General features: G+C 37.6%; 1 protein-coding gene and 1 long non-coding RNA gene across 4 annotated transcripts in view; one reads left to right on the forward strand and one right to left on the reverse strand.

Annotated features, from left to right (window-relative positions):
- TACR3 (tachykinin receptor 3) overlaps window positions 1–8,719 on the forward strand; it is a 31,296-nt gene extending 22,577 nt beyond the window's left edge. The window contains exons 4-5 of the mRNA XM_048942203.1: window positions 4,976–5,172; window positions 8,004–8,719. Coding sequence (XP_048798160.1) covers window positions 4,976–5,172; window positions 8,004–8,319 — 513 coding nt within the window. The 3' untranslated portion in view covers window positions 8,320–8,719. The remainder of the gene's footprint in view (window positions 1–4,975; window positions 5,173–8,003) is intronic.
- The window catches only part of LOC125692101 (uncharacterized), a 208,112-nt gene that overhangs the window by 156,319 nt on the left and 24,896 nt on the right, over window positions 1–26,897 (reverse strand). The window lies entirely within an intron of this gene.

The raw sequence follows: 26,897 nt of genomic DNA on the forward strand, positions 1-26,897 counted from the left end.
AGAAGGCTCCGGGGAGACCTCATTGTGGCCTTCCATTACTTGAAGGGAATATAAACAGGAGAGGGAACGACTGTTTACATGGGTTGATAGGACAAGGGGAAATGGTTTTAAACTAAGACGGGAGGTTTAGGTTAGATATGAGGAGGAAGTTTTTCACACAGAAGGTGGTGATGCACTGGAACAGGTTGCCCAAGGAGGCTGTGGATGCCCCATCCCTGCAGGCATTCAAGGCCAGGCTGGATGTGGCTCTGGGCAGCCCGGTCTGGTGGTTGGCGACCCTGCACAAAGCAGGGGGTTGAAACTAGATGATCACCGCGGTTCTTTTCAACTCAGGCCATTCTGTGATTCCATGATCTGTAAGACTGCAATGGGAGTCAGAGCTACTTTGTACAAGGACAAACTTCTTCATCCTTACAGCTTAAATCACACAGCAAGTGACGGAGTTCTCTCTGAAGCTAGGGATTCTGCAAACTGAAATGAAAAGTAGTTTCTTTATTTCAAGAAACTGAGAAAAAAATTGATGGACAGTACAAGCCAGAAGAATTAAGTGATTTATGCAGCAGTTGGAGCAGTGGAACTGACATGGTTACTACCTGATTGAAAGGCTTCCTACATTTTCAAGTTCTGTTATTCTTTCTGAATCTGCATCTACTTCAGATATTAAGAATCTCTCCTTTCTAAAACAGCAGAGGAAATACCTAAGCTTGTAAAGCTTATCTGAGAATTCACAGCACTTATATCTCAGAAAACAGTCCAATCTCCATCCTAAAGCCAGTAGTTACCTTTAAATCCTAATTGTCTTTCCAAACGTTAGTATCATACTCCAAATAAGTGTTGCAGAAAAGCAAAAAACATAACAGTGTTCCCTTCTCTTTGATGCTTAATGTACAAATGCCATGTACGCCCCCGAGGCTGGGATGAGGATTTACTGTTTGCACGCTAATATGTTGAGGAAATCATTTGTGCAGTGTCAATTTGGAATTTTACATCTTTCAAAAGAGCACAGAGCAGGAAAAAAAACCAAAAAACAATACATTAAGACTCCCAGAGGTTATCTCTGAATAAGGTTTAAGCTGTATTTGTGAATAAATAATATCAGTGAGTGGATAAACGAAGATTCTTGCATGGTATGGGTTGTTGAATTATTTGCTGTGCTTCTCATTTACATCTATGTAACCCAGGAATAAGTAAAAGTTCAGAAATCAATGACGTTATAGAATCTGAAACTGCAAAAGAAATCAGAAGCCAAGCCACTGACCTTGAAGCAGCAGCAGTATCAAAGATGACTTAGGCAACGAAGAGTTGCAAAGGAAATTGAAAGGGAAATGCTTCCCTGCCTTAAGTCTTAGGTACTACTGGCAAATCAATGTATTGTAAAGTGAATTGTTCTTGCTCACCTCCCTCTACAGCATCTGAACCTTCTTAATCTTGCAAGAGCTATTTTCAGTGCTGCATCTCAGACTCATTTTTTCTAGCTACTTTTCATGCAAAGTAAAAATAGGAGAAAAGAACATTTTTGCTGGTGTTTCTGAGTGTAATAGGATCAGTTAGCTCTATTTTTCCCCACTTGTACCATTTCAGATGTCTCACAATACAAACATACAAATTCCAACTCCAATAAACTTCTGGGTTTTCTGCTCTTTTAAATATAGTTTGTTCTCATTACATAACATTTATTAATGAAAGAATGCTTCTTACACAGAATGGAAGAATTCAAAGGAACAGGCAACACTAAAAAACAGGGTTTTTTGTTTGTTTTTACAGAAAGGGCTTTTCTTACACATAGGCAGAAGTATGCCACCATTGGAAGAACATGTTGATGAAAATAAAAACAGAGAACACTTTAATTTTCTGTTACATTCCAAATCTAGACTCAACACTTCCATAGAGGTTGCACAATGGCTGAAAGACTGAGTGCAACTAAAATTAACAGAAAATAGAAGTCCTGGAACAGAAAAGACATTCCTTTCCTCCAGCCATACTGCCTACAGTACACAAGGAGTGGTTGAACAGCACCAGGGGGACTCAGTACTACCAGAACTCTGGTGGCACCCACTGCCATCACATGTTTTGGAAAGCTCTGTTGTGCAACACTGGCAGGAGAGAGAGAGCAGAACAACAACTGAATTCAGGTATTTTCTGGTTTGCTTACTTTAGTGATGTTTCCTGCTTCATGTTGTCAGAAGCACAGGTCTAAATACTCCTCACAAACAAAAAGTTAAGGTTCACTTTGAAAGTTCATCTGTAGAATATGAAAAAAGCTTCGGAGATATAAAAGAACAAAGACAATCACACTGCTGCAGGTAATTCACACTCACCCATTTCATTTCTTTTCCCTTTGACCTAACTGAGCCTGTTTACTGACATTCATTCATCAGGACATACTAAGTGAAATCAGGGTGCCCTGAGTTTACAGACCTGGAAGACTGTTCCTGCTCGTAGTATTGATATCAGGAACATAATACTGTTTGGAAAGACCAAAGGGTTGGACAAGAACTACAGCTATCAACTGTGAAGCGCTGTCCTGAACAGTGGGCATGCCTGTCTCTGAAAGAAGAATCTGTGAATCATTTTCCTCTTTCATGTTCCTCTTGTTCTCCTTTTCCAACGTTTCTGTAAACACACACACACATTCTTAGACCCTGAATGAGGACAGAGAAGGGCTTTTCGATTTCTCTTATAGCTTTTGTGGTTTACTTCAAATTCAAGTGTCACTTCCCTGTGTTTCAAGCAATTTTATGCCACACAGACTTGTAACATCTCACTTATATTCTCCTTAGGCAGTATGTCAATAAGTGCATCGTACTATAAATACTCAAAATAACAGCAACTTATCTTTGACTTTAACAAAAAGAACTTTGTAAAATGCCCTTTCTTGCTTGAAAAAAGGGCATTTCTTTCTTCTAGGAAAGAAAACTGTACAGAATAAGGTAATCCCAATACATGTCTTCTCCTAAACAAACATATATCAGTGTATTATCATTCACTTCAGTGAAGCTCAGATTGATACAGACTGATCTGAAAGGAGAATTTTTATTTTTTTTTTATTTTTGCTGATTTTACTGCTAGTAAAGATGAGTGTGGTGTGCAGTGGTTATTTTTTGCTATTTTTTAAGAAAAAAATTGAGGCAAAAATGATGCCTCAATAACTTTTCTTTTGTACCTAAGGTTTTCCTGTGTTAAATAATTCTTAGAAAAATTTCACGTGCACAAAAGATACTGCAAGATTGTTGATTAAATGTCATGGCAAGTAATTACATTTTCAGCTGTTCTGAAATTAAAGAATCCCTGGACAGTATTGAAGTAATACAAATGATTCTCATCAGATACAAAATTGCAGAAGCAAATGAAGTGCACCTGTAAATCAGTGCACTGATTTACAGTGATCAAGGATTGTGGTGAAACAATGGAATTAGGTCTTCTATCTAACATGTGCAACAGGTACAAGGCACAGGAATTCCACAAGAATACTGGAATTATATTTAAGGGACAGAAGAGACATCCCATTTAATGCATTACGACTGGGACCTGACAGCATATTTTCATGACCATTTCAGATGCATAATTTAGTCCAGAAATGTCAGTCATGCACAGTTGTATCCTCTTCCCTTCTCACAATAATAATAATAATAATAATAATAATAATAATAATAATAATAATAATAATAATAATAATAATCCTGGCATCTTTACCTCACAGGTAGTCCCATATACATCTATACATGCCTAGATAAAGACATACAGATGCATGCTCAAAGAGGAAAGTGATACATTGCATTGCCTTCCTTTATAAAAATACTCATCTCCCTTCTGTAATGACTTACAACTACCTGATAAAAAGTAGTTTGGGAAAAACAACTACAAATGTCATTTTATGTGTGCACAAAGGTAAATATGTATCAATCATCACCTAAAAATGCAAAAGTTGTCAATATTCAATAACATTCTTATCTTGCACAATACAGACTCAGCCTGCAAAGAAGCTTATAAATTGGTGCCAGACATTAAACTGCTTTATGTTTTCAACAAGATTATAAGAAATCATCAATTATCATGCATCATGATAATTGTGTAAACTGATTTAACCATGATAGCTGATATTTTCTAAGTATATCAGCTGAGGACATGTAGGCACAGGAAATTTCAGGTCTCCATTTATTTGGGTGGTTGTTTTCTTCTGACAAACCTGTTAAGAGCAGAAAACAGTGCCTTGTACAGAGAAATGATAGCAACTGTTGAGAGCAATCTCTGGTATTCCACAGTATAAATGAACAAGAGGATGCTCAGCACAACCCTCTCATGACTGGTTTTATTGTATTTATAGAAAGATAATCTGCTGTGTGACTGTGACACATCGCACCAGAAATAGCAGCTGCGCTAGCAGTTGGCAAAGCTGAAAAGAGGAAGGAGTAGTGAAATTCATAATGATGACTTTTCCTCACGTGTGCCATGCACAAAATGGAGCCATTCTTCATTCCTATTTAACAGGAACTGTGGAAGCTGATAGATTGTTACAATGCAACAAGCAGTAAGCACCAGCCAAGGAAAGTTATCCTCCAAAATTAAAGAGGATGCTGCAGTTGTTCATTTCCTACAATCAAGTGTTTACATAAATCACATCTACTAATTGGGAGCAAGGAATATACTTGTGGACCACAATAGAAAATGACACCAAGGTCAATAAAAGCCAGAGTATGCTGTTTAAATGAAACAACCTGTGACCTTTTCCAAAATCTTAACAAGGAATCAAGTAATATTTTAGATAGCCAAATATAAGCGAGCAAATGTATTTATTGTAAGAATTAATAGAGATAATGCTGGAGAAACTTTTCCTATTATTTTGTCTAAGAAAAGGAAGATATAAGAAATATAAGAATATAAGAGTTAACTGAAGATAAATTCCAGTCAGATTTTTTTTTTTTTTTTAATAGAGTGAAATATATTATGAAACAGAATTCTTATTTCTTTCCGTCAGGTGGTAAAAATGATGATTGTGGTTGTGATGACATTTGCCATCTGTTGGCTGCCCTACCACACTTACTTCATAGTTACTGGGATATATCAACAATTGAATCGGTGGAAATACATTCAGCAAATCTATTTGGCCAGTTTTTGGCTCGCCATGAGTTCTACCATGTACAACCCCATTATTTACTGCTGCCTTAATAAGAGGTAAGAACCAGTTACAAAAGAGTTGGTATGTATGCATTTTATGAGAAAATAAATGGCTTAAATGTGGTAAAAGAAATAATTTTCACTTCAACAGTTTTCAGTTCCTGGGGGGGAAAAAAAATCTTCCTTTGGATTCCTATCAGATACAAACCTAAAGAACCAAGTGCACATTTCCAGTAAACAGGTTGCTCTAAATGAAGTTTTAGAGGAATCTTCAGTATTTAGAGACGAATGTTTTCTGTTTTCAACTGCTATATTTGACATCTGTAGCAGTGTTCTATTTTTTGGCTTGCAAATACATTGCAATGTAAAGAAATAATGCAAGCTACTTGTGAAGTACAGTACAATCTGTTTACTTCCACACTGTAAACAAATTTATTTGCAATGATGGAAGGATATAACAAAATGCTACTTACTACATATTTTATACCTAAACGTTTGATTTCTACTGAACTCTGAGGTCTGTAGCAGGCTAATAAAACAGATATTTATATTTTTGTTACTCTGTACTATATTACAGTACTGCTTGATGGCGATGCAAGAAATGCCAGGTACCATTATGTTTTCAATTTCAAAAGGCACAGACCTTGTTGAATGTTATGGGTATTTGGCAATTCAAGACTGCTGGTCTGCAGAACCAGTTTCTGTTCTTCATTTCATCCTGAAGGACCAGGATCCAACCAAGCAACATCCTAGCTGTCCTATTGTTCAGTGTTTCTTCTAGTCTTACTGAATAGAGACCATTAAGAACAATCAAATAGTCAGCAAAGTCAGCATGAATCAGTATTAAATAAGTAATCTTAAAGATTATTTCAAATTTCCTTTGAATAAGTAACCATTTTCCATAATCAGGAGTAGCCTACAATGCTTAACATTCCGTCCTTTGAAATATCAATGCCTGATTTCTTAAAGCTTTCTGATCCTTTTTAATCACGTATGCTTACAATTGTTTAAACAAGAACTAACAATTTAGCATCCCAGACCAAAATTCTAATTCAAATAGAAAATTTCCCATTTAAATGGAGACCAGACATCACGAGACATCTAGTGTCCATAAAAACAAAGCCAAAGAACCAGGTCTCAAATTTTCTTATTTACTACCACATCATCTCTAAAACACTACAGTTTACTTCAAAAACACTGGTGGCAGCTACAGAAGACATTATTAATAAAAAATAACACTGATTATGTGGTTTAAGTATATGTTGACACTTGTACACTGCAAAATTGCTCACCTAGACTAAAGAATGCAAATCCACCAAAATTCTTTGCAATTCTGAGACACAATAAAGATCTCCTGGTTCAATATTCAATGCAAGAATGCCATATTGGTGACAGTTTAATTACGATTAAATTTTGTATTGAAATTAAGAAGCCTGAATGTTCACTGCTTTTTCATACAGTAGGAAAAGGAAAGCCTGTTGCTGGGAGTCAGGTCTATTCACACAGCAGTGTTTGTTACCTCTGTTGGATCTGGTATCAGACATGGTTATAATAGCTATCCCCAGCCTCACCTTCCAGGCTAGGACATTACCAATGTATCTAAAGATAGCAGTATTTCAAGAGGGAGAAAACCAAACCCTGAATATGAAAGAGGATAGAAAGTGCAATGAAAAAATACAATCTAAAGATATTTGGGTTTTACAGCTTACTACACTAAACCTATTTCCATTAGGGGTTCATTCTTTACTTTGCTACTACTTCTACATTTGGACTGCATATAATCAGTGGAATGATGAATAGCGTGCTACATGGTCATTTGTAATCATGTGACAACTCCATACCAAAGTATGGAAAAACAATTTTTGATTTATATATTTATCTGCATCTGAAAAACTGAGGAGGAAGGGTAATTAGTTCTGGGAGATCAGTTTTCACTGAAAAATTCATAGATGTTTTTATCTGTAGTTATCACTGTGGTAGCAGAACCATTGCTACAAAAAGCTTGCAGACAATAAGCAGCACAGAAACATTGTTGAAATAAAACCAGCAGAAGTGAAAGAAGTCCATTATGTTTTGCGTCTAGGTGAAAAGATGCTCTTTTTCAGGTTACACAAATACACTGTGAATTGGTTTTGTTTTGTTTTCTGGTATTTCATTTCTATGATGCAACGGCTTACACACAAAAAAATTATAATGGTCCTGCTATTTAATCTCTGTCTATGATTTGAACTGATAAAAAGCGCTCACATATGAATGTTGCAAGAACCAATGTGCTAAAGCCTTAACATTCTTTCCTGCTTGTACATCATTCACATTCAGTTTTCAGGCTTTCTCAGATCTTGACTTTGCAAATGACTTTCCAAATATTTTATGTGAATCATTATCAGTCATTACATAAATCCCATTCAAGCCTCTCTAAGACAGAAGGAAACAACAGAAATAGTAGAATCTTGAAGCTGAATTGTTGTTTTAGAGCAAGGGATAGGATGCTGCAAAGTTTCTGCTGAGGAAAGACAAAATACAGGCATGGGTTTCATTACAAGTCAATCAGATAAATTTCTATGAAGACAGCTTTAAGAAAGCTGGCATTTAATTGTTTACACCCTTATTTTTATGTATGGCAAAGGAAGAGAAATTGATTATCAGGAAAATGTCACAAAGCAGGGAAAATAAATAATATCAGAAACAAAAAACAGCTGTTATCACTGCCATTTTTTCCTACCTTGATCTTAGCCAAGGGAACTTCCAGTGACCTCCCCACAGACATTGCTAGGAGCAAAGAAATCAGCAGAGTCCCTATGTTAAGGCAGTACCGTACATGTTTTCAGACGAAGGCCCGTGGCTGGCTCTCACATGCACACTCTCTCACCAAGTACCTTTTTTCGCAGGTTCAGAGCTGGCTTCAAGAGAGCTTTCCGCTGGTGCCCCTTCATTGAGTTGTCCAGTCATGATGAACTAGAGCTCAAGGCTGCCAGGTTTCATCCCACCCGGCAAAGCAGTCTATATGCTGTGTCCAGAATGGAGTCCAGCACAACAGTAGTGCTCGACACCAACGACGGAGACAACTCCCATCCCAGTCGCAAGAAAAAAGCAGCTCCAAGGAATCCAAGTTTCAATGGCTGTTCACGGAGGAATTCCAAGGCTGTCTCCACAGCCTCAAGTTTCGTCAGTTCACTGTACACAGCAGGAGATGATTATTCCTAAGCATTTCTTGGTGACACTTGTGTGACACTGGACATGCAAGACTCAACGCTCACTTACTATGGAACTAGATGTTAATTCCACAGGAGAACAAAAATATTTTCAACTGTCGAACCTCAGCTATAGATATCATGAAACTGTTAATACCACCTTATTTTGTGCTTTGGAGAGAAAGAGGAATTTGCAGACATACTTATTCGTTAGTCCAAAAGCATGGTTACACCTCATATACAGCACTGTTCATAAGGATTGCCTAAAACAACTTAAAGGCACAAAACCCATTGTTTCGGCTTCTGACCTGTGACATTTACTGAAATGTAACAAGTTCCTTCATTCAATGAACTTCAGGTGGTCTTCTGTCTTGAGTGCATTAATTTGACAATAACAAAGCTGTCTAAGATCTGAAATATTTCTTTACAATAAAGATGTAATGAGACACAAATCTACTCAGTTGTTTTATTTTTTAACTTTATCCCCATGCAAGTAGACAAGATGAAGTTCATCTCTATCTGTAACAAGAAATTTAGGAATTTAGGGAATGACTGACAACAACTGTTGCAAAGAAAGTTGATCCTAGTTGATCAAAGATGACCAGAGTGCAGTCTCACTTTTACCTAAATGGCCGTGGGCTTGGTTGCAATAATGGCTGAATCAGTTGCATGGATCAACTGGTTGTGCAAACACTGGCCCTCAAGTAGTTAATCAAAACTTAATGAAAACACTGTGAATGTCTTCCTGAGTCACAGGCAGCGTGGTGGGAGTTTACACGTGGCTGAGACCAACACAGTATAAATGCTGAGCAAATACAGAGAACTTTTAAGAATGCAAGGCTTGAGCTTCAACCCACATATATATGCTTTTCCAGCAATTGGAGATGCCCACCATCACTGTGATGAGCAGAGATAGTGACTAATAATTAGAATCACATCTGTATTGTGATTCACCCACACCATGCAATTGTTACACTCCATCTTTTCTAACTGTGTCTATTACAAAACCAGCGTTGATAAAAATCAATATATGGATGTAAGTTCAAATGATATGACTGTATTGAGCTTACTTCACGTACAAAACATCACACCTAAGTTTTATGATCCTTGACTGATGAATAATTAGGAAGAAATGACAGCTTTCTCACTTCTTTTTTCTCCGCCCCCCTTTTCTTTTTAATGAAGTAACAGAGAAACAGCTTCTTCAAGTGCTTTAGGATGTGACCTACAGACAACTAATTTACTGATAATCTCCTTATACATGGATGGCCATATCCAAGAACATCCTCAGCATTCCTGTGGATCCTGTAGTGAAAGAATACTGTGGTACTCGACAAATGAAGAAACCCATGCTCATCAGCAGTTTTTTTGCTGTTTTTTTGACATTTGCATACAGTACTAATCCAGTTCCCAGCCTCTACCTCAAAAAGCATGAAACATTACAGAGTTAAACCAGTAGGACAGCAAAAACTGTGACTGACAGCAGAGCAGACTGCATTTTAATAACCATTTCTGAGAAAATATTTTCAGCAAATGTCCTGCTCCCTATAACATTCATTATAGGCCTCCCAATACCCTTCACTAACAGTAGAGTCGTCAGATCATTTTAAGGTTGTGTCAATAATATTGCTCAAAATAGAAGCCTGCATGCAGTGCATGCCTCTTCATGCGGCTGCTGATACAGTTTCTCCTCTGTGCTCCAGGCTTCAATTCTCATTCTTTACTTCTGCTGAGAGGTAAACCAGCAGATACAGAGCTAGCTTCCTCCTGGAAGGGGCATAATAGTACTATAAAGGCAGCTAAAATTCAACAGCAACACGAAAGATTTTCTGATCTTCAATTTGCTCTAAGATATGAGTACTCATGCAAACAGCTCCTAGTATTTCAGCCCAGGCTTCTTTCAGAGTCTGCCTCTTAAAATGTTTATCTGACATTTAACTCTTCAATCTCCAAAGACACTATCTTCCACATCAGTTTTCTCTGCCATTCCTTTGACGCTGACTATGCTTTCATTTAAAAAAAAAAAAGCCAATGTGATTTAAAAAAAAAAAAAAACACCAAACCAAAAACAAACAAACCAAAAACAAACATAACAAACAAACCAAAAACAAACAAACAAACAAAAAACAAAAACCCACAACCCTAAGCACAACTGACTTTAAACACAGAGCTTGAGAATTCTTTTCACCATTTGAGTTGGAAGGGACCTTGAAGGCTATCTGGGCCAACCCACTGCACTGAACAGGGACACCTACAGCTCCATCAGGTGCTCAGAGCCCCTCCAGCCTGACCTTGGCTGTCTCCAGGGATGGGGCATCCACCAGCTCTATGGGCAACCTGCGCCAGTGCCTCATCACCCTTAGTGTAAAACACTTCTTCTTCACGTGCAGTCTAAATCTCTCCTCTTAGTTTGAAACCATTTCCCCTTGTCCTACCACAACAGATCCTGCTGTCTGACCCCTTTCTTCTTACAGCTCCCCTTTAGATATTGAAAGGCTGCTCTCAAGTCTCCCCTGATATTTATCACATCTTTGCCACAAGTCCTCCACATAAAAGCACGATGTTGAGACAAAAACTGAACTCAAAGAATGCTCAGGCTACTTATGTAGGATGTCTTTGGCAGATTGCAGCATGCAGCTATTTGGCCAGATTTCTTCAACAGCTGCCCTCTCAATCCACTTAAGTTTTATTGAAATATTTGGCTGAATTGGTAGAGCAGAACATGAGCTGTTCATGGCACATGTATATCTCCTAACTTTGTCCGTTGAGAAAATTCACTAACCACTGCTAGTGCACATTTTCCAAAAATAATGTACAAGAAGATCTTGCACAAAGAAAAGCAAAGCTCAGGCTTTAGATGCCATCTTTTTTTAGTACAGATAAAAACATTTGGGTATGTTTTGCACATGGGTATTTCTTTTTTAATAGAAGTGAGTTTCTGTGGCAATAGTAAACAATCTGCTTACAAGTCGATTGAGTTCCTGGCATAAACTAGCTCATATAGTTCAACAAGGCTCTTCCTGTTCTTGAGACAATTGAAATGGTTCTGTTTTCATTATTCAAAATGATCTGTTGAGTCCTTGAAGGACAATTCTTTATCAGTCCATGAGCAGTTGCGCTAAGTACTTAAATTCATACTGCTTCAGATGGCTACTTATATAACATGGTGTACTGTTACTGCCTCATTGAACTGCTCTTTATTCCACATGTCAACACCTCTCCTTGCTATAACACTGAAATGTACCCACTGAATCACAGCTAGAATCAGATTTCCCAAAGCAAATCATTACATTTAAAAATACCACGCTTGCCCATTATAAGCACTCAGTAACATTGCCTATAGAATCACTATTTCCAAAAGTTTCCCAGCTGTATATTCTTCACTGCAATATTTCTGATGCAAACATGCAGGGGCAGCAACATCAGTCACATTAATTGTATTGTAAAACTCATTCATTTTGAAAATTCGTATCCCCTAGTTTGTTTACACCTATGTGCTTAAGAATATTTAAAAAAACAACCCATGACTGATTTAATCAGTAAGCATTCAGTAAGTGAACACTGCAAACCAATGTTACAATTGAAATACTCAGCAGCTTTTCTACAGTATTGCTCACAAACTCATACGCAAGTTAAATTAATAGTTGGTCCATGTCTGTAGATACAATACACATAAAACTTTCAGGCAAGCTTCTTTTCCCATGGAAGGGAAATTTCCTGAGGAGCATCATGCAGAGGTTCTGTGATATGAGGTCTGACAAGCCAAAGGAATGGAAAGGTTCCAGTGTCAAAGCACTTTACAGAGCAGCCCAAAGAGCAGCTCTGCTCCGTTTGCAGTACTGAAACCCACCCCTTGGATGCTAACTGCAAACAAACTGCAACTAGAAGAATATAAGGATCAAAGGCATTGCATCTCCTTGACCTGATCATTGCATCTCTACTCAGTAGAGCTTTACAGTAGATGAAGGAGGCTTTGTGTTATAAAATATGTCTAACATGTTCACTTTCTGTTTGAGTCTGGAACCAGAAGAGACAGAAAGCCAAGCAGTTTGTCCCTGGATCCAACACTACTAGTAGGCTGCCAGGATTTCAACCTTCCTCAAACCAGTAGGATCTAAAAACATTTCACAGTAAGCAGCAGATTGCTTAGGCACAAAAAACAGCACAGACATGCCAGTGTAGGGCTCTGCAATGGCTAAAATTTACCTTGAAATTACCAAGCTATCAAATAATCACAGGAAAACAAAATTACCATACTATTTCCAATATTGAGAATCACACGCATATGCACAGAGTTCATGTAGCTAAGTCCACGTTACAAAGCATTTATTATCCTAGTGTATAAGGAAAAAAAATCAGTTCTACCACCTGCCATGCTCTCAAACATTTCCAATTCCACTTCTCTAGTGCCATTTTAGCAAATCTCTTTCAAAAAATGCTCATCACACACTTCTTACACGAAACACTTCCTCTTTGCCTCCAGATCACCCTGAGCCCAAGGAGGTTCACACAAAGAGGATCACTGCAGCATGATCTGCAAGTGAATGGGACATACCAAAAACAACAAATGAAACCTTGAAATTGCCCCTTTCAAACACAATCGAATATCTTCTCCTTGGCTGAACAACTCGAATAATCAGGGAAAGCCAAATTACTGTGAACTTCTGTCACATAAAGGAGACATATTTCTTCTCACAGTAAGCTTTTGTAACTCTTTTTTTTCTACTAGATTCTTTGGTTCCTCAGTGGTTTCTGCTATTAACCTAGGATCCCAGCTCCCATTCCCTTCATTTTGCCTGCTCATGAGGCACAAATAGCAGGCACTGAGCGGGCTGCCTCTTCTTTGAGGTAACCTCTGCTTACTTAACATAACCCAGCTTCTCTGTGTTTCTCATGTTAGCGTGATCAGAGCACTCTGCCTTTTGGCAACTTCGGAGGGTCTCCAGAGACAGCAGACATTCCCCAGTCACAAATGAGGTCAGCCCTCATAACATCTGTTTGGTGCTACTGGTCAAATAGCCTCTTTTAGCACTTCCTCATCAGCACCATGGATCAGGCATCATTGAAAGACAGAATAAGCTTTCACCAAAGAAACTACAGGCCACAACAGTTAGATGATACTATACGTTTGACTTTACAGTATACCTACAATCAGTGCAGCCATAGCCTCATTGCTTTCGCAGGTGCTTAACATCGACCAAGGAAGAGATAGAGCTGCTTGAAATCTCATGGAAGAGAGATCCCACAGAGACAGTAAATGAACATTCAGAAATAACTATTCAGGTAAACAGTTTTAAAACAGACATCATTTGTAAGTTTAGTTATTAGCTTGTTTAGTTATCAGCTTGTTCATCTATTCTGCAGTCTCTCTAATTATACTAGCACCTTCCATGCCTTGTACAGAAATTCAGAAATACTCTCAAGCAGGTAAGGTAATACTCTCAACATGTGCAAACAGTCTCTTCAGCCCCGAAATGCCAAAAATCGAGGTAGAAAACTACCACAGTGTATTCTGCGTTGGCACTTAGAGTAGCCAAAAAATGAGGTAAAATAACATAGACCCAAATCAACAAGTCAGGTTCTGAAAGGTTGACAGGTGGGAACACTTTTTCAATGCGTTTAAGTAAACAGCATAAAAATTTAGTCACTGAGTATCAACTAAAGTGATTATTTAGTTGAAATATCTCATCCTTAGAAAAATATATAGAAAAAATCAGCAGCTGTGTAGCAGTTAATTTCCTGACAAAATCCTATTTGAACATGCTTGACATCTAACACAACAGCCCATATTCTGAGCCCAGATTTAGCAGTTATAAGTAAATTAGACTGATAAACAGAATTTGTCAACTCAGAGTTTCACTAGTATTTTTGCAAACATGGAAAAATAATCACCCTACCTCTTAGAAGTTACATTATTTGTCATCTGAACACTGAATTCACAAACAAATAATGCTCTGAATTTTGGTATCAATTATTATATGTCTACAGGCTTATTAGGAGCATCTTTTCACACCTCTGTTGTGCAAAAAACCACCTATGATGAACATAAAAAGGAGCAATTCAAATGGCTTGGAAACAACAAACTGCGAGCATTTTAGCACATACGAAACATTTTAAAATAAATGTATTAAACTAGAAATAAAATAACGTAAACAGCTAATAAAAATAATTATCAGACAAGTCTAAGAGCCTGTAAAAGGCTCTCACACGTTTCTGCTACTTATCTTTAAAGGTAGCACATCTTCAAACAGCCTGAGCACTGATGGCCTGCATTGTTAAGTATCAGGCTGGCTGATGGGGAATTCACCTTTAATGAAGTTGTAGTAAAGCAGTCTGCCTGGGCTAAGGTGAGTATCTGCAGAAAGCAGCGTTCAAGAGACCTAGCTAACTTACAAACATCCCACTCCCAGACAACATAACTTCACTCAGTACAATAGTAGGATCAACTGGAAGTCTGCTTGTTACATCTCTATACAAGCCGTGAGCTCACAGCTCAGGAGGATTTAACTAATTTGCCTGATAACCCGATTGTATGCACCTCGTTACTTACTGCTTTCCTTTTAAAACCTTGCATTCCAAAACTAATGAGAAATACAGTACAAATTACCCAACAATTGGAGGATATACAGGAACGAGGAAAACAGACAAGTAGGCTGAGGATATGCCCACAGGCATGAGCAGAGAGACTGAATTGTGAATGACATTGGACAATGAAAGCCAGCAAATGGATGGGTAGTTAGAATCCACAACATGAGTTATTATTAAACTATTACTTTTAAAATTCATATTTCAGAACCCTTTAGCATGTTTGTATTCTGCTGGATATATGTGGCCTGGTAGTTGACTACCACAGAAAAGCTTTAATTCTTTTGAGAGGACAGAAGAGCTTCTGGGTCACATACCAAAGCATCTAGGAGCCCTTGGCTTTAGGAGAAATGAACACAGAAATGAAAGCAATGTCCTCTTACACCAGCCATCATGTGTTTCTGGGCACATTAGGACAGGTCTTGATGCTTTAAGTGACATAGTGCTGTCTTTAGTTGATCCAACCACTGCCAGATCCATTAGGAATTAAGGTCAAACACCAATTTAACTTTGCAGAGGAGGCACAGCATATGCTGTACCTGTTAACTCCGTAAGGTCACCTACCTGAAGGTGAAGGTACAGCAAAAGAGAATATAATGGATCGGAATCAGAAGCGATCTTTCGCCACTCAGTCACAGATTTCAAATTCTGGAAAGAGCTGCCCATGGCAAACAATGGAGACGCGTAGCATTGGGGAACACCAACGATATCAATTCTAATGCATCTCTCCAGGCTGCACTGCGAGGAGCTTACATGTTACAGAGCACCGATTCACAACGTGCAGAACTCTGCCCAAGGCTGAACTTCTCTCTGGCAGACAGCCAAGCAAACTACAAGCAAACTAATCTAACTGGTGTTCTCAGCCATAGAGATGCTAACAATTCTCAATGCCTCCCTTCTTTCTGCTCCCTCCCTCCCCCCCCCGTTTTTTAAGTGATGCTGTAGAGATCCTTCCTGAACTAATAGGAAGCTTCACATGCCAGCTCTTCTGGCATACATTTAGGTATGCTGAAGAGGAACGCAATTTTTCTGCCTATGCTGGGACCAGCTCTTACAAGGGATATCACAATCCTGCAAGCAGCTGCCACTTACAGCAGCTGAGTACCAGCTGTGTGCTTTTGAAGACCCAGGACTGTGCACACAAATTAAATTTGCATTTGTAATGACTTTGTTATAACAAGCAACTTATGCACAGGACCAGGTTTTACCATGAGATTAATAATCAATAGTGTGTTTTGCAATCTTCTCCTTTCACAGTTTCATGAGTGCTTCATTAAATCAAAGTATTGTAGCATAGGGAAGTGATAAAATACAGTTCCTTGCCAATATCCAAGTTTACATTTTTTTCCTCCAAAAGATCAAATGCTATTAGTTTCATGTTTTGCCATAAATTCCACATGCTCTCCAGTTTTTTTTTCCTTGCTCTTCTTATTGGCTACTATATGAAGACACTATTTGTAAAGAAGCCTGAAAGTGGTCCTACTGAGTTTGTGACTTAAATAAGAAGAGTGCTTTACAGTAAGGCCACTAACTGAAAAACACTAGTCTCCAGCTCTTCTTCCTTCTCCGTAAGAAGTCTTGGCTCAAGCAGCCAGATGGGAACAGGAGTGAGCTCATGATCTTAAAAGTTGAGATATACAGAAGATACCTCAGTACCTAATAAGAAAAAGCAGCTGATGATTGCTATTATGCATCTATATTGTTTTTCTCCCAGAAGTACATTGTGCCCTGAAATGATTAATTTAAATGTCTTTGACTTTTTATTGTTTCAAAGACCTTAAAAAAAACCAAAAAGTCGAAAAGGGTAGAAAAAAGGCATTCATCTTGCTTGTTCTGACACTGAACTTTCATTCTCTGAGACACAAATTGGTAAGTGTACAATTTTTAGAGCTCACCATTTTCCTCAATGAACACACCATGAAAGCTTTTACTAGAAACAGGAAAAAAAGGCATAAATAAGGATCAAATGTCTTTTTAACTTGACTTTCTACAATTGCCAATAAAGCTTTCCCCACCACCACTCCCCAGCCTTCTACAGCCAAACACTATTGAACTAAACATATTGGTATCCTTCCAATACAGAAAAACAATAGGAACTCCAAAAATACTTAACAGCTTAATAGCAATGCTCCTTTTTATACCTAAAACTGTGTGCTTGGATAAACAAGTAATTGAAAACTGCAACAGGGAATTAACAGCTCACCTCACAGATGGAAGTATGAGAAAAATTATTTTATAATCTTAACATAAAAACATTGTACTTGTTTCCCTCACATTAGCAGCATTGCCTGATTTCTCACCATGCAGCTAGACTCATTGTGCTGCATGCTTCACATGCAGCTTAAAAAAAACATGTAATACAAGAAGTGACAGGCAGATGAAAACAGGTTTGCTAATAAAATTACCATATAAAGCTTTCAAAATGTCTCTTCGTTCTCTCACTGGAAAAATACAGTTCCTTCCCTCTCCTTGCAAAGTTAACACTGAATTCACAAGATGATCTGTAAGAGTGCATTTATGACCAAATAATGTATTGCTTTTAATTGCACGCAACAAAGTTCATTACATTGTGCTGGCTGCTCTCCCACATAACTGAGCAAGATCTGCTTCTCAGCAAAAATAACAATATTTTCATTACAGTTTCGTTTTTATTCATTCAGATACAAGCAAGAAAGCAGAAGGCATTATTTTTCTCAGGTTTGCTCCCAGAGCACTCATTTACACAGAAATTGAAAACTTGCTGTAATTATATAGCTATAGGTTACAGAAAAATTTCTAAAGGGGAACAAGAAAAAGGTTAAACACAAAAGCAATTCTAGAATCCAATTGTTAATGAGAGTTTAATTATTTCCTCTAAACTATTCAAATTATGTAATCTGCTGAAAGAGGAAAGTCTTTCTGATATGCAATGGTTGTTCACAGAGAAGTCTTAGAGTTATCTGAAATATAACAGTCTATTCTCAAAAGCTCGTGACATTTTGGAAATAGATGTGCATTAAGGATGGAATTGAATGCTTACGTGTGGACATTTCTCGTTGAAGGACGATAAGCTTCTTCAAGCTACAGGTTTATGGAATTGTTTCTAAAAATATCTAATAGTCATTAATGAAGGGGAAAAAAAAGTGACATTTATCTTGCAGCCTAAGGAGGCTTTATGGCTTCCAGGCCATATATTCAGTATTTAAAGCTATGGATTTGAATAACAAAGATGCTGTATCTTTAGAAAGTTAAACCAATAAAAAGTTAACCAACAAAATGGCATAGTCAAAAATAGACCCTAAGAATATTCTGACTAACATCTATCTGATAAAGTGTTTTCTGCATCTTTTTTTTTATGATTAATTCTTGACAAAGAACATGCCTGACAAATCTGACTTCATTCCCCCCCTGCACTCCTAAGTGAACAATGTGGTATAAAGGATACAAATCTTAGTTTGCTCATACATTCAGTTCAGCAAGTTATGATCCATTTCTATCTTGTGTTCTAAATATTTCTGTTAGGCTTCAAAATTTCAGGAGAAAAACATGTTTTCTTGAAGCACGACAAATACTAGATTAAAATATTAGAAGGTGCTCTTCTCAGTTTTAGCGCAATGGGCATCCAATCTCTGCTGGGCTTGTGGGATCCATTTTAACACAAATACAAGTAGACTGCAGTAAGCACACTCTCAGACATGGCCATTAACCACAAGTCTTCATCAAATAACTTCCAATGGCAGCTCCTTTTATTTCACTTGCCTTTGTGCTCAAAGACCACTAGAGTCCTCATTGAACTGAAGTAGGAAACTCCATTCATTCCCTTCTGCTTTGCAATAGTTCTTGCCTGAGCAATTTTATACCAGCTTTCACTGCTTGAAAGTCTGATTTGCCTGAATGAGCAGTTAATATGGTGTATATTAGATCCAAAATAAAATAAACATAAATATTCGTTACAGACTCCCATAGTAGAAACTTTATTTTGTTACAGAATTTGCAGCTGTATAAAAATGTCACAGGGAACTCCCTGTTTTAAGGACACGAAGAGTATCTCCCAGGCCAAAAGGGAGGCTCCAGATTTCATCAGGCTCCAGCAATCTGTCCTGGTTCAACTGGCAACTTTTTTTTTTTTCAACTGGCAACAACTTTTGTTGTTGTTGTTTTTCTGCTTCTTTGATCTTTCCAAAGATTTTATCTATTAAAAGACTGGAAAGGTAAGGATGGTAAAAAGGCAAATACTGTGGAAAAAACTAAGTAATAATTGACAAATTATTAGCTGTGTGATATTTTGTACGTTTAAAATATTCTAGTAAATAATATTGCATTCTGTAGAAGTAGGCTTATGTAACAAATGAGTTAAATCATAGGTATTTCAATGTCAGAGTTGAGCATACAGCAGAGATCACCAAGGTGATGACAGTTTGTCCTCACAAGTGCCAACTACACAGCACGGAGCTGCACAGAGAGTATAGTCGGGTTGAAAAGCAAAAGCAAAACAGGCATATGATAGGAAATAAAAGCTTCAGTCCAGAGCAAGGCAGTTCTGTGCCCTGTAGCTGAGAATTTGCTCTATCAGACAGTGTTATTGTGCTCTTTGTGTCTGTTAGAGTTTCCATGGAAATAAATAGGAGGCATTACTTTTGAGGTGACCCACATAGATTCAAGGAATGTTTTAATCCACACGACTGCTCCTCTGCAAAAGTACATAAATGGAAAGCCTAGAGTATGGTTTGCCTGAACCACCATCATTTAACTGGAACACACAGATCTGGGGGGGAGGGGAGCTATGTGCAATAAAGCAACCAGCACCACAGTAAGAAATAAACAACTCATCTAACGTAACAGACTGGAAAAAGATTCCTGTCTGAAAGAAGTGAGTCTTTTCCTAATGCCTTATCAGATAGCCATGAAAATCTCATGGATAGCATTTTTAGAAACAGCAAGAGAAAATGATTTAATTAAATATTCATTGAGACCTAGTGCTCAGATTAATTGTAAAGATGAATGTTGGCTTTTCAGGGACAGAATGGATGAGCTTCTGAAACACGAGATTATTATTTTTGAATCAATATCTTTGGAACATGAAGAAAAATCAGTAATTTTAGTAGAGAGAGAATTAGACAAACTTTGAAAAGAATACTGCACAGGAAAGTCTGTGCTAGGAAGAACTGGAAGGGGGCTGACTAAGCTGGAAAAGAAATCACATTGGTTTTTGCATAACCAGGGACTAAGTAATAAAACCTGAGATGTAATTACTTTAATTTTCATTAACAGAAAGAATGTTCCTCTTATCTACTTGCGTTTAATTTGCTACATCCTTATGTACTTCACAATATCTTTATAAAACAACTGATACACCTGGTAACCTGAATAGTTCTCGGGAAGTTTTTAAACAGTTCTAATCTTTAGTCTAGCCAATACTTCTGAGTAACTTAATAGATAAACATTTCCACAGGTAAAACCCCATACGAGACAGTATAAGAATAAATTCTATAGCTGCATTTTAGCTTTATTTTAATGAAGAATTCATCCCATCTTTCTCTCACAAGACCACAGATAGAAGAGAACAAAAGATGTTCCGTACCTATGTCTGTACCTAAAGCATTTGAGCAGCTCACCAAACAATGCCACCTTTAAGAATCAGAAACTTTTAAGTACATTTAATTGAGTCCATTAAACTGCGTGAGACAAGGCAGAAAGCTATCTTGATATCTAAGTCTGAGGCATAGAGAAGCTGAACAGTATAATGCACATTGTCTGAGCAACTCGGGTTCTGAAAGGGATGAATCACAGGCACAAAAGTTTAAAAAAGAAAGAAAAAAAAAAAGCTCTCTAACAAAAGTATTGTTAGAAGTTACTCTTGGGCAGCTGTTTTGCAAAACGCTCCCACACCATCACTACAAGAGTAGTGCAGCAATCGCTCACTTCCCTTAGGTACCAAGAGTTAGAAAAGCACAAAAACATCCTTGACAAATCACGCGGACTTTTCTACGTTTTCAAGAAAGCTTCAACTCAGTTATGCCTGCAACTCACACATACAAGATGCATACAAACAGACAACATTTAAAAAAAATAATCTGATGGACACACTAATTGCAGAGCAAATGGAAACGCCGATCTTGTAGATGAGGTGGACTGCCACACACTGCTCCTCTCAGCTGCTTGTTTACCCTCAGCAACACCTTTGTACACCCGCCAAACAAGTACTGTCATCCTTTGCTAAAAAGGAGTCATTGCCAGGGCCCCATCAACATGAAGTACTCAAATTTCATCTGCAGTCCATTAGAAATGACCACTGCTGGTTTTCTACTGTACAAATGTGTCTGTATCACTTAATAGTCAAAAGAAATGGCTATCATTCACTTTTATTCTGGACCATTATACCTCATTTATAGACATTCAGATACTCAGAGAATTTTACAGAAGTAGCCAGAAGTAGTACAAAAAATATTTTTTATTTTAGCAATTAGTTTTCTCCATTCACAATTAACTTTTAATATTCTTCTTTACTTCTCTCATGCAGTTGCAAAGAGCCTTACAATCTGCTTTCTTTGCACAACAGTAAATGACTGTGTGTTAGTTTTGTTCGTCTCTACCAAAAGTTGAGAAAATAAAAATGAGTATTAGAATATGAAGAGTTCCATGTATTGCCCTTCTGGAGCACCCTGCAAGAAGGTCATACCATGATCGCTTTGAAACAGACAGGAATGGGCGAAAAATACACTGCACTTCTTAGTGAACCGAAGACAGTGAGCCAGACACCAATGTCCTCTCTCCATTCTTAAGTGTCCACAGATCGTGGTATCCCCAGTTCTGCTGCATCTTCAGTCTAAAGTCTTATGAGAAGGTAGCTTGTTTTTTCTGTTGGTTTTTTTTTCTCTTTTTTTAACAGATTCTTCTGAGGGAACGGAAGCTAACTGTTGGTTCTTAAATGGTTCAGAACATTGCAGAATTGACCAAACCTTAGGAAGCCCTGCAGATATATTAGACCATTTACTTCAGTTTCTAACAAATTACAAGGTTTAATTTTGATTCTTCAAAAAAAAAAAAAAAAAAAAAAAAAAAAAAGCCCATTTTCTTAGAATTCAAGAACCATGACATTTCAAGCAGAGAAATAAGCTGTGTTCAGTCATTTTTTATAATTAAATATCTAAAATATCATTAGACACGTCAGGGAGCTGTTCTCATTATTTTCAACAGGTGTGCCAAACATTAGTAGACTTGACAGTGGTTTTCTCATTGAAATGTCTTTAATTGTTAACGTGATAGATTTCAAGCTGTCACTGATGATTGTTATCGTCATCATTCACAAATCCCCATCAGGCACTGAACTTCAAAGCAAGCCCTGCTGTTCAGTGATTACCACCTCCAGAAAAATTCTATTTTTAGGTATTTACTTACCATCAATTCAACATAACTTGCAGCAACTGAAAACTTTGCTACTGTGAAGACATGCTCTCAAAAATAACTGAAATATCAGAGCCCAAGATTGTCACTGTTGTGAAACTTCACAACACTGCTGTTGGCCCACACTGTGCAATATAGTGGTACTACTGTATCAAGCAGAGTGTAAGGTGAAACAGAATACCATAAGAATTACAGAAGAAAATTGGAACAATGGTCCCAGATCCAACCCATAATAGTGAGGCTGCTGTGTGACAGTATAATAGCCAGGGGAAGAATGCATGTCACAAACATTTTGATGTCTGGGTTAAATGACTGACAAAATAATTCACATTCTGAAAGTAAGGAAGTCTTCCCTTCTCACAAGGTAACAACAACAATGCTTTATGGTTTTGGCCAGAGACATGAAATGCTTGATTAGGCACTCAGATATTTCCTTCGCGATCTGGCTTTGACAAACAGCAAGGCAAAATTCAGTTTTACTGCCTTAACTGGGGGCACTATTTGAGCCAGTGCTTCTATTTCCTTAATTTTTCCTTTGGGTGCTTCCAAAAGACTGGTGACTATGTGATACCACTTAATAGAAGGCACTGATTGCATCCAAGAAAGTTTTGTACTACCTCAGTATCTATCACAGACACATTGGGTGAGAATGTTGAACTGTATCTTCCTATCACTACGTCTTCACATTTTCACCAGCACTATTTGCTTTTCATCTAGCCAATATCGTGCCTCTCTCTTGACTTGATAGATAAGAAGAGGCTGCACAACTCTTCATTACAGGCTAGTGGCAGTAAGCCATTTGCTGCCCAAAGGCTATTCAGAAGCCCCAGGAAATAATGGCATTCTCTGGTTCCCACTGATTGAGAACATTTAATCACTTCTTTAAAGTGACTATCTCCACTGCTGAAGACTTGCCCACATTCACACATACATAGAATAATAAACCACAGATAGAACGCCTGCGTGGTACCTGAGTTACATATTAAGTAGCTTCCAACCAGCAGTTTCCATTAAACCCACAACAAAAAGAATGTTACTTCCTCCTGAGGAAATTTAAATCTGCAGTCAAACTAAGATGTGCCTCTTCCTTGTTGAGGCAAAGATCTCTGCCAAGTCATGTGTCAATGAGTACCTAAATATTACTCAAAAACTAGAAACAGATCCATAGAATTGTTCAGGTTGGAGAAGACCTTCAATATCATCAAGTCCAACTGCAACCTAACCATACTGCCCTAAATCTAACAACACACCGCTCAATTGTGCCCCTGAGCACCACATCTGGATGGTTTTTAAACACATCCAGGGATGGTGACTCAGCCACCTCCCTCAAACACCTTCCACCTCCCAAATACTGCTATGTACCCCGTATGAAACTAACCATTATATATCCAGCCTTCAGGCTTCACACACAGCTAACAGCTGGCAACAAATACAGTTGGGATCTCTTTCTACATGAAAAAAAAAAATAAAAAAAAAAATAAAAATCAGTGAACATGTGCACTGTAAAAAAACTCACTTGTTTTTTGTGTTCTTAGAAAAATTAGTTAGCTGCCTTTTTCTATACTGTATTCTAACATTGAGAAAAAGTACCAGAAACAGTTTGGGAGCAGGAATGAAAGATGAAACAAGACTTATAAAAGGAAAATGTTAACATTCATGGGACCATACCTATATGTAGGTATGTATGAACTGAGAGATGCCTTTCTCATGAACTACAGAATCATTCAGTAGTAGTGGATTATTCTGCCTATTATAGTTGTTTCCCCTTCTCCAGAAGTTCTGATATCAATGTTATCCACTTGCATCAAGCAACTACCTCTCCCTGATAGAAGGGTCATTGTTTTGTCCCAGAGTTACTACAAAAATATTAATGAGATTTCTAGCTACTGCCAGGAAGACAATGCAGCTGGCATATGTGCCCAGTTTGCTGTTTTAAGATTCATATGAGGATTTTTTCAGTCTTTACCTAGCCTGGATGAGTACATAGTCCAGTTTGCAAGATGAGATTACCTTTCCTCCAAGTAGGCTTCAAACAAGAATCTATTTACTCTCCAATAAGAGTTTCTTAACTAGTTTTCACCTATTAGAGCAAACAAAGAATGTCTGTCAAATCATTAATTTAAAAATGGCAACATTTTTTGTTTGCCTATTCTTCTTGTTGCAAAAAAGAAATCATCATACTATCATCAAAAAAGCACTAGCTTGTTTTGTCCACAAAATTTGAACACTAGAAGTGCCCACGTACAGACAAAACACCACTTTGTTTGGTTTTTTCCCATTCTTTTATAAGTTTTCTGCCTAAATCTAATAAAGGATATGAACCAGCACAAGAAGACAACTCCATCTCCACTGTATTTCTGCTAAAGCATCCAGCTAGCCAGAGAGATTTGGGTGAAGAAAAAAAAATGTACATACACAATTTCTTTCACTATTCTGATCATATTAGATTGAGCCATATGGTACCATCTAACTACAATAAACAGAGCTGCTGGCTAGCACAATTAATGTAAAGCATATTCACAAGTGATTATTTTTTTCCAAGATCAATTTATCATATTTCAAGTACCATCTCTTATGTTAATTTTATTCTTTTTCCCATATTTTAAGAGATTCCTTCATATCACAGTTCCAAAGATCAATTTCTAATAATTTCAGATTATTTTTGATCAAATGTCTACCTACAGGCTCCTCTCTTAGCTATCTCAATTGCAGAGCATATCGTATTTCTTTTTATCATGAAAGCAGAGCTCATCCATGTTGCAAAAACGTTTTCCATTTCCTCCCTAGCCCCAAAGGGATCTTACACTTTCTTTCATGTTTCCCTTACGCATTAGATTCTGTTACTCCCATGTAATGCCATGCAATGCCCTGCACTAGTCTTAGGATTGTCATCAAGCATCATGTATTTTCTTTTTCTTTTCTTTTGGCTTAGCTGTTGGTTACAGAGCACCATTCCACCCTAGCAACTGGTGAGGGCTTTTCTACGAACAGCAAAACCTGTAATGCTGTCAGCAACTAGAAAGAACATTCAGAATTCAGTACACTTATGAAAAGTACTGAATTACATTCTCATATTCAGCAATATTATGTACAGTACTCCAGACAGAAGAATAAACCTGTAGACCAAAAGTGACCAAAACTGTATTTTAATCTTCCGGAAGGGAATCCTTTCCTAAAGGATCTAGTTTTACTAATACTTTTAAATACCACCTTATCACCTTTTGTTTATAGTGAAGTCTCCCACTTACTATTCTTGGTGTATCCATTCCCTTGATTCAGGCTGACTTGCATTAAAAAAGTTACTTCAATATTAAGTCTATGTCACTGTCTGAATGCATCATTTTTAAATCTTTCCTATCAGCTACCTTGAATGTGACATACCATTAACAGTAAGCAGATTGCCTGAATTACGAGGAATTTGAGGTATAGTTACGTCAGCGGGAAAAGGTATAAAGCTGATGTGAGGACAATATCCTGGCAACTCTAACTCTGACTGTGAAGCAGATGGATAGAATCAGACTCAATAAATATAACAACATCAGTAACAACACAGTTTCACAGGAGTTCTGCTCTGTAACTACGTTAAAGGAAAAAAAAATACCCCAACTTCCAAAGAAAGACAAGCCGGGTCCTACTGAATGCACAATGACAGAGGCTATGGAGGACACAAAAGGATTTCTATTCAATTCTCAGCTTGAAGGACAATTTGAGAAAACTACTTACTGTGTTCCTGTGTTAGTATTTCCCTGTCCCACCAGCAGATGTGTGCAAGTGTGGAGAAATTTGTCAGAATCATTTTGTCAAAGATTTGTAAAGGGCTAGGAAGAGACAAGAAATGTGTAAGGAGTGATAGGATCAAAGGGAATGGCCTTAAGTTGCACCAGGGGAGGTTCAGATTAGGGATTAGGAAATACATCTCCTCAGAAAGAGCATTGGCATAGGTTGCTCAGGGAGGTGGTGGAGTCATCATTCCTGGAGATGCTCAAGAACTGTGTGGACCAGGCATTGAGAGACACAGCTTAGTAGAATGGGCAGGAGGGATTGGTGGTTGGACTTGATCTCAGAGGTCTTTTCCAACTTAATTGATTCTATGATTTAGCAATGGCAGAAGCTGTTCAATCTCTTGGAAACAACAGATGCTAAATAGTTTGAAAGAGCCCTTATAAGAGACTTTTGTAGGTCATTCTTAGTTAATCTATAAGGATGAAATGTGGACAGCACAAGTAAGGCAAAACTGCCAGCACCTCTGAAGTCTAAGTTAGTATTATAGTTTGGAAAAAAAAAAAAAAGTTACTAAATTCAAAGAAAGATGTAAACTTCGCTTGTTAGGAAGTGTATTCAAACCAGTTAAAATTTTATTCTTCACAACATAAAACTATCACTTCTAATAGCCATGTGTCTTGTATGGAAATTTTTGTTGCTGTTAGGTGTAAATAAAGAGTATTGATTCTTGCTACAGGCATTCTGAATGAACTGTCATCACTTTAACTAAGACACCATTAAACATACAGGTTTGTAGATGCTTGTTTTTAAACTTCGAGAATCAGACTTAGAGCTGGCTACTTTTATACAAACTGAATAAAACTCAGATGTAAAGCAGAAATATTTATTTTGTCTACTGCT

This window comes from Lagopus muta, chromosome 4 (assembly GCF_023343835.1).
Source record: "Lagopus muta isolate bLagMut1 chromosome 4, bLagMut1 primary, whole genome shotgun sequence".
NCBI classification, from domain to species: domain Eukaryota; kingdom Metazoa; phylum Chordata; class Aves; order Galliformes; family Phasianidae; genus Lagopus; species Lagopus muta.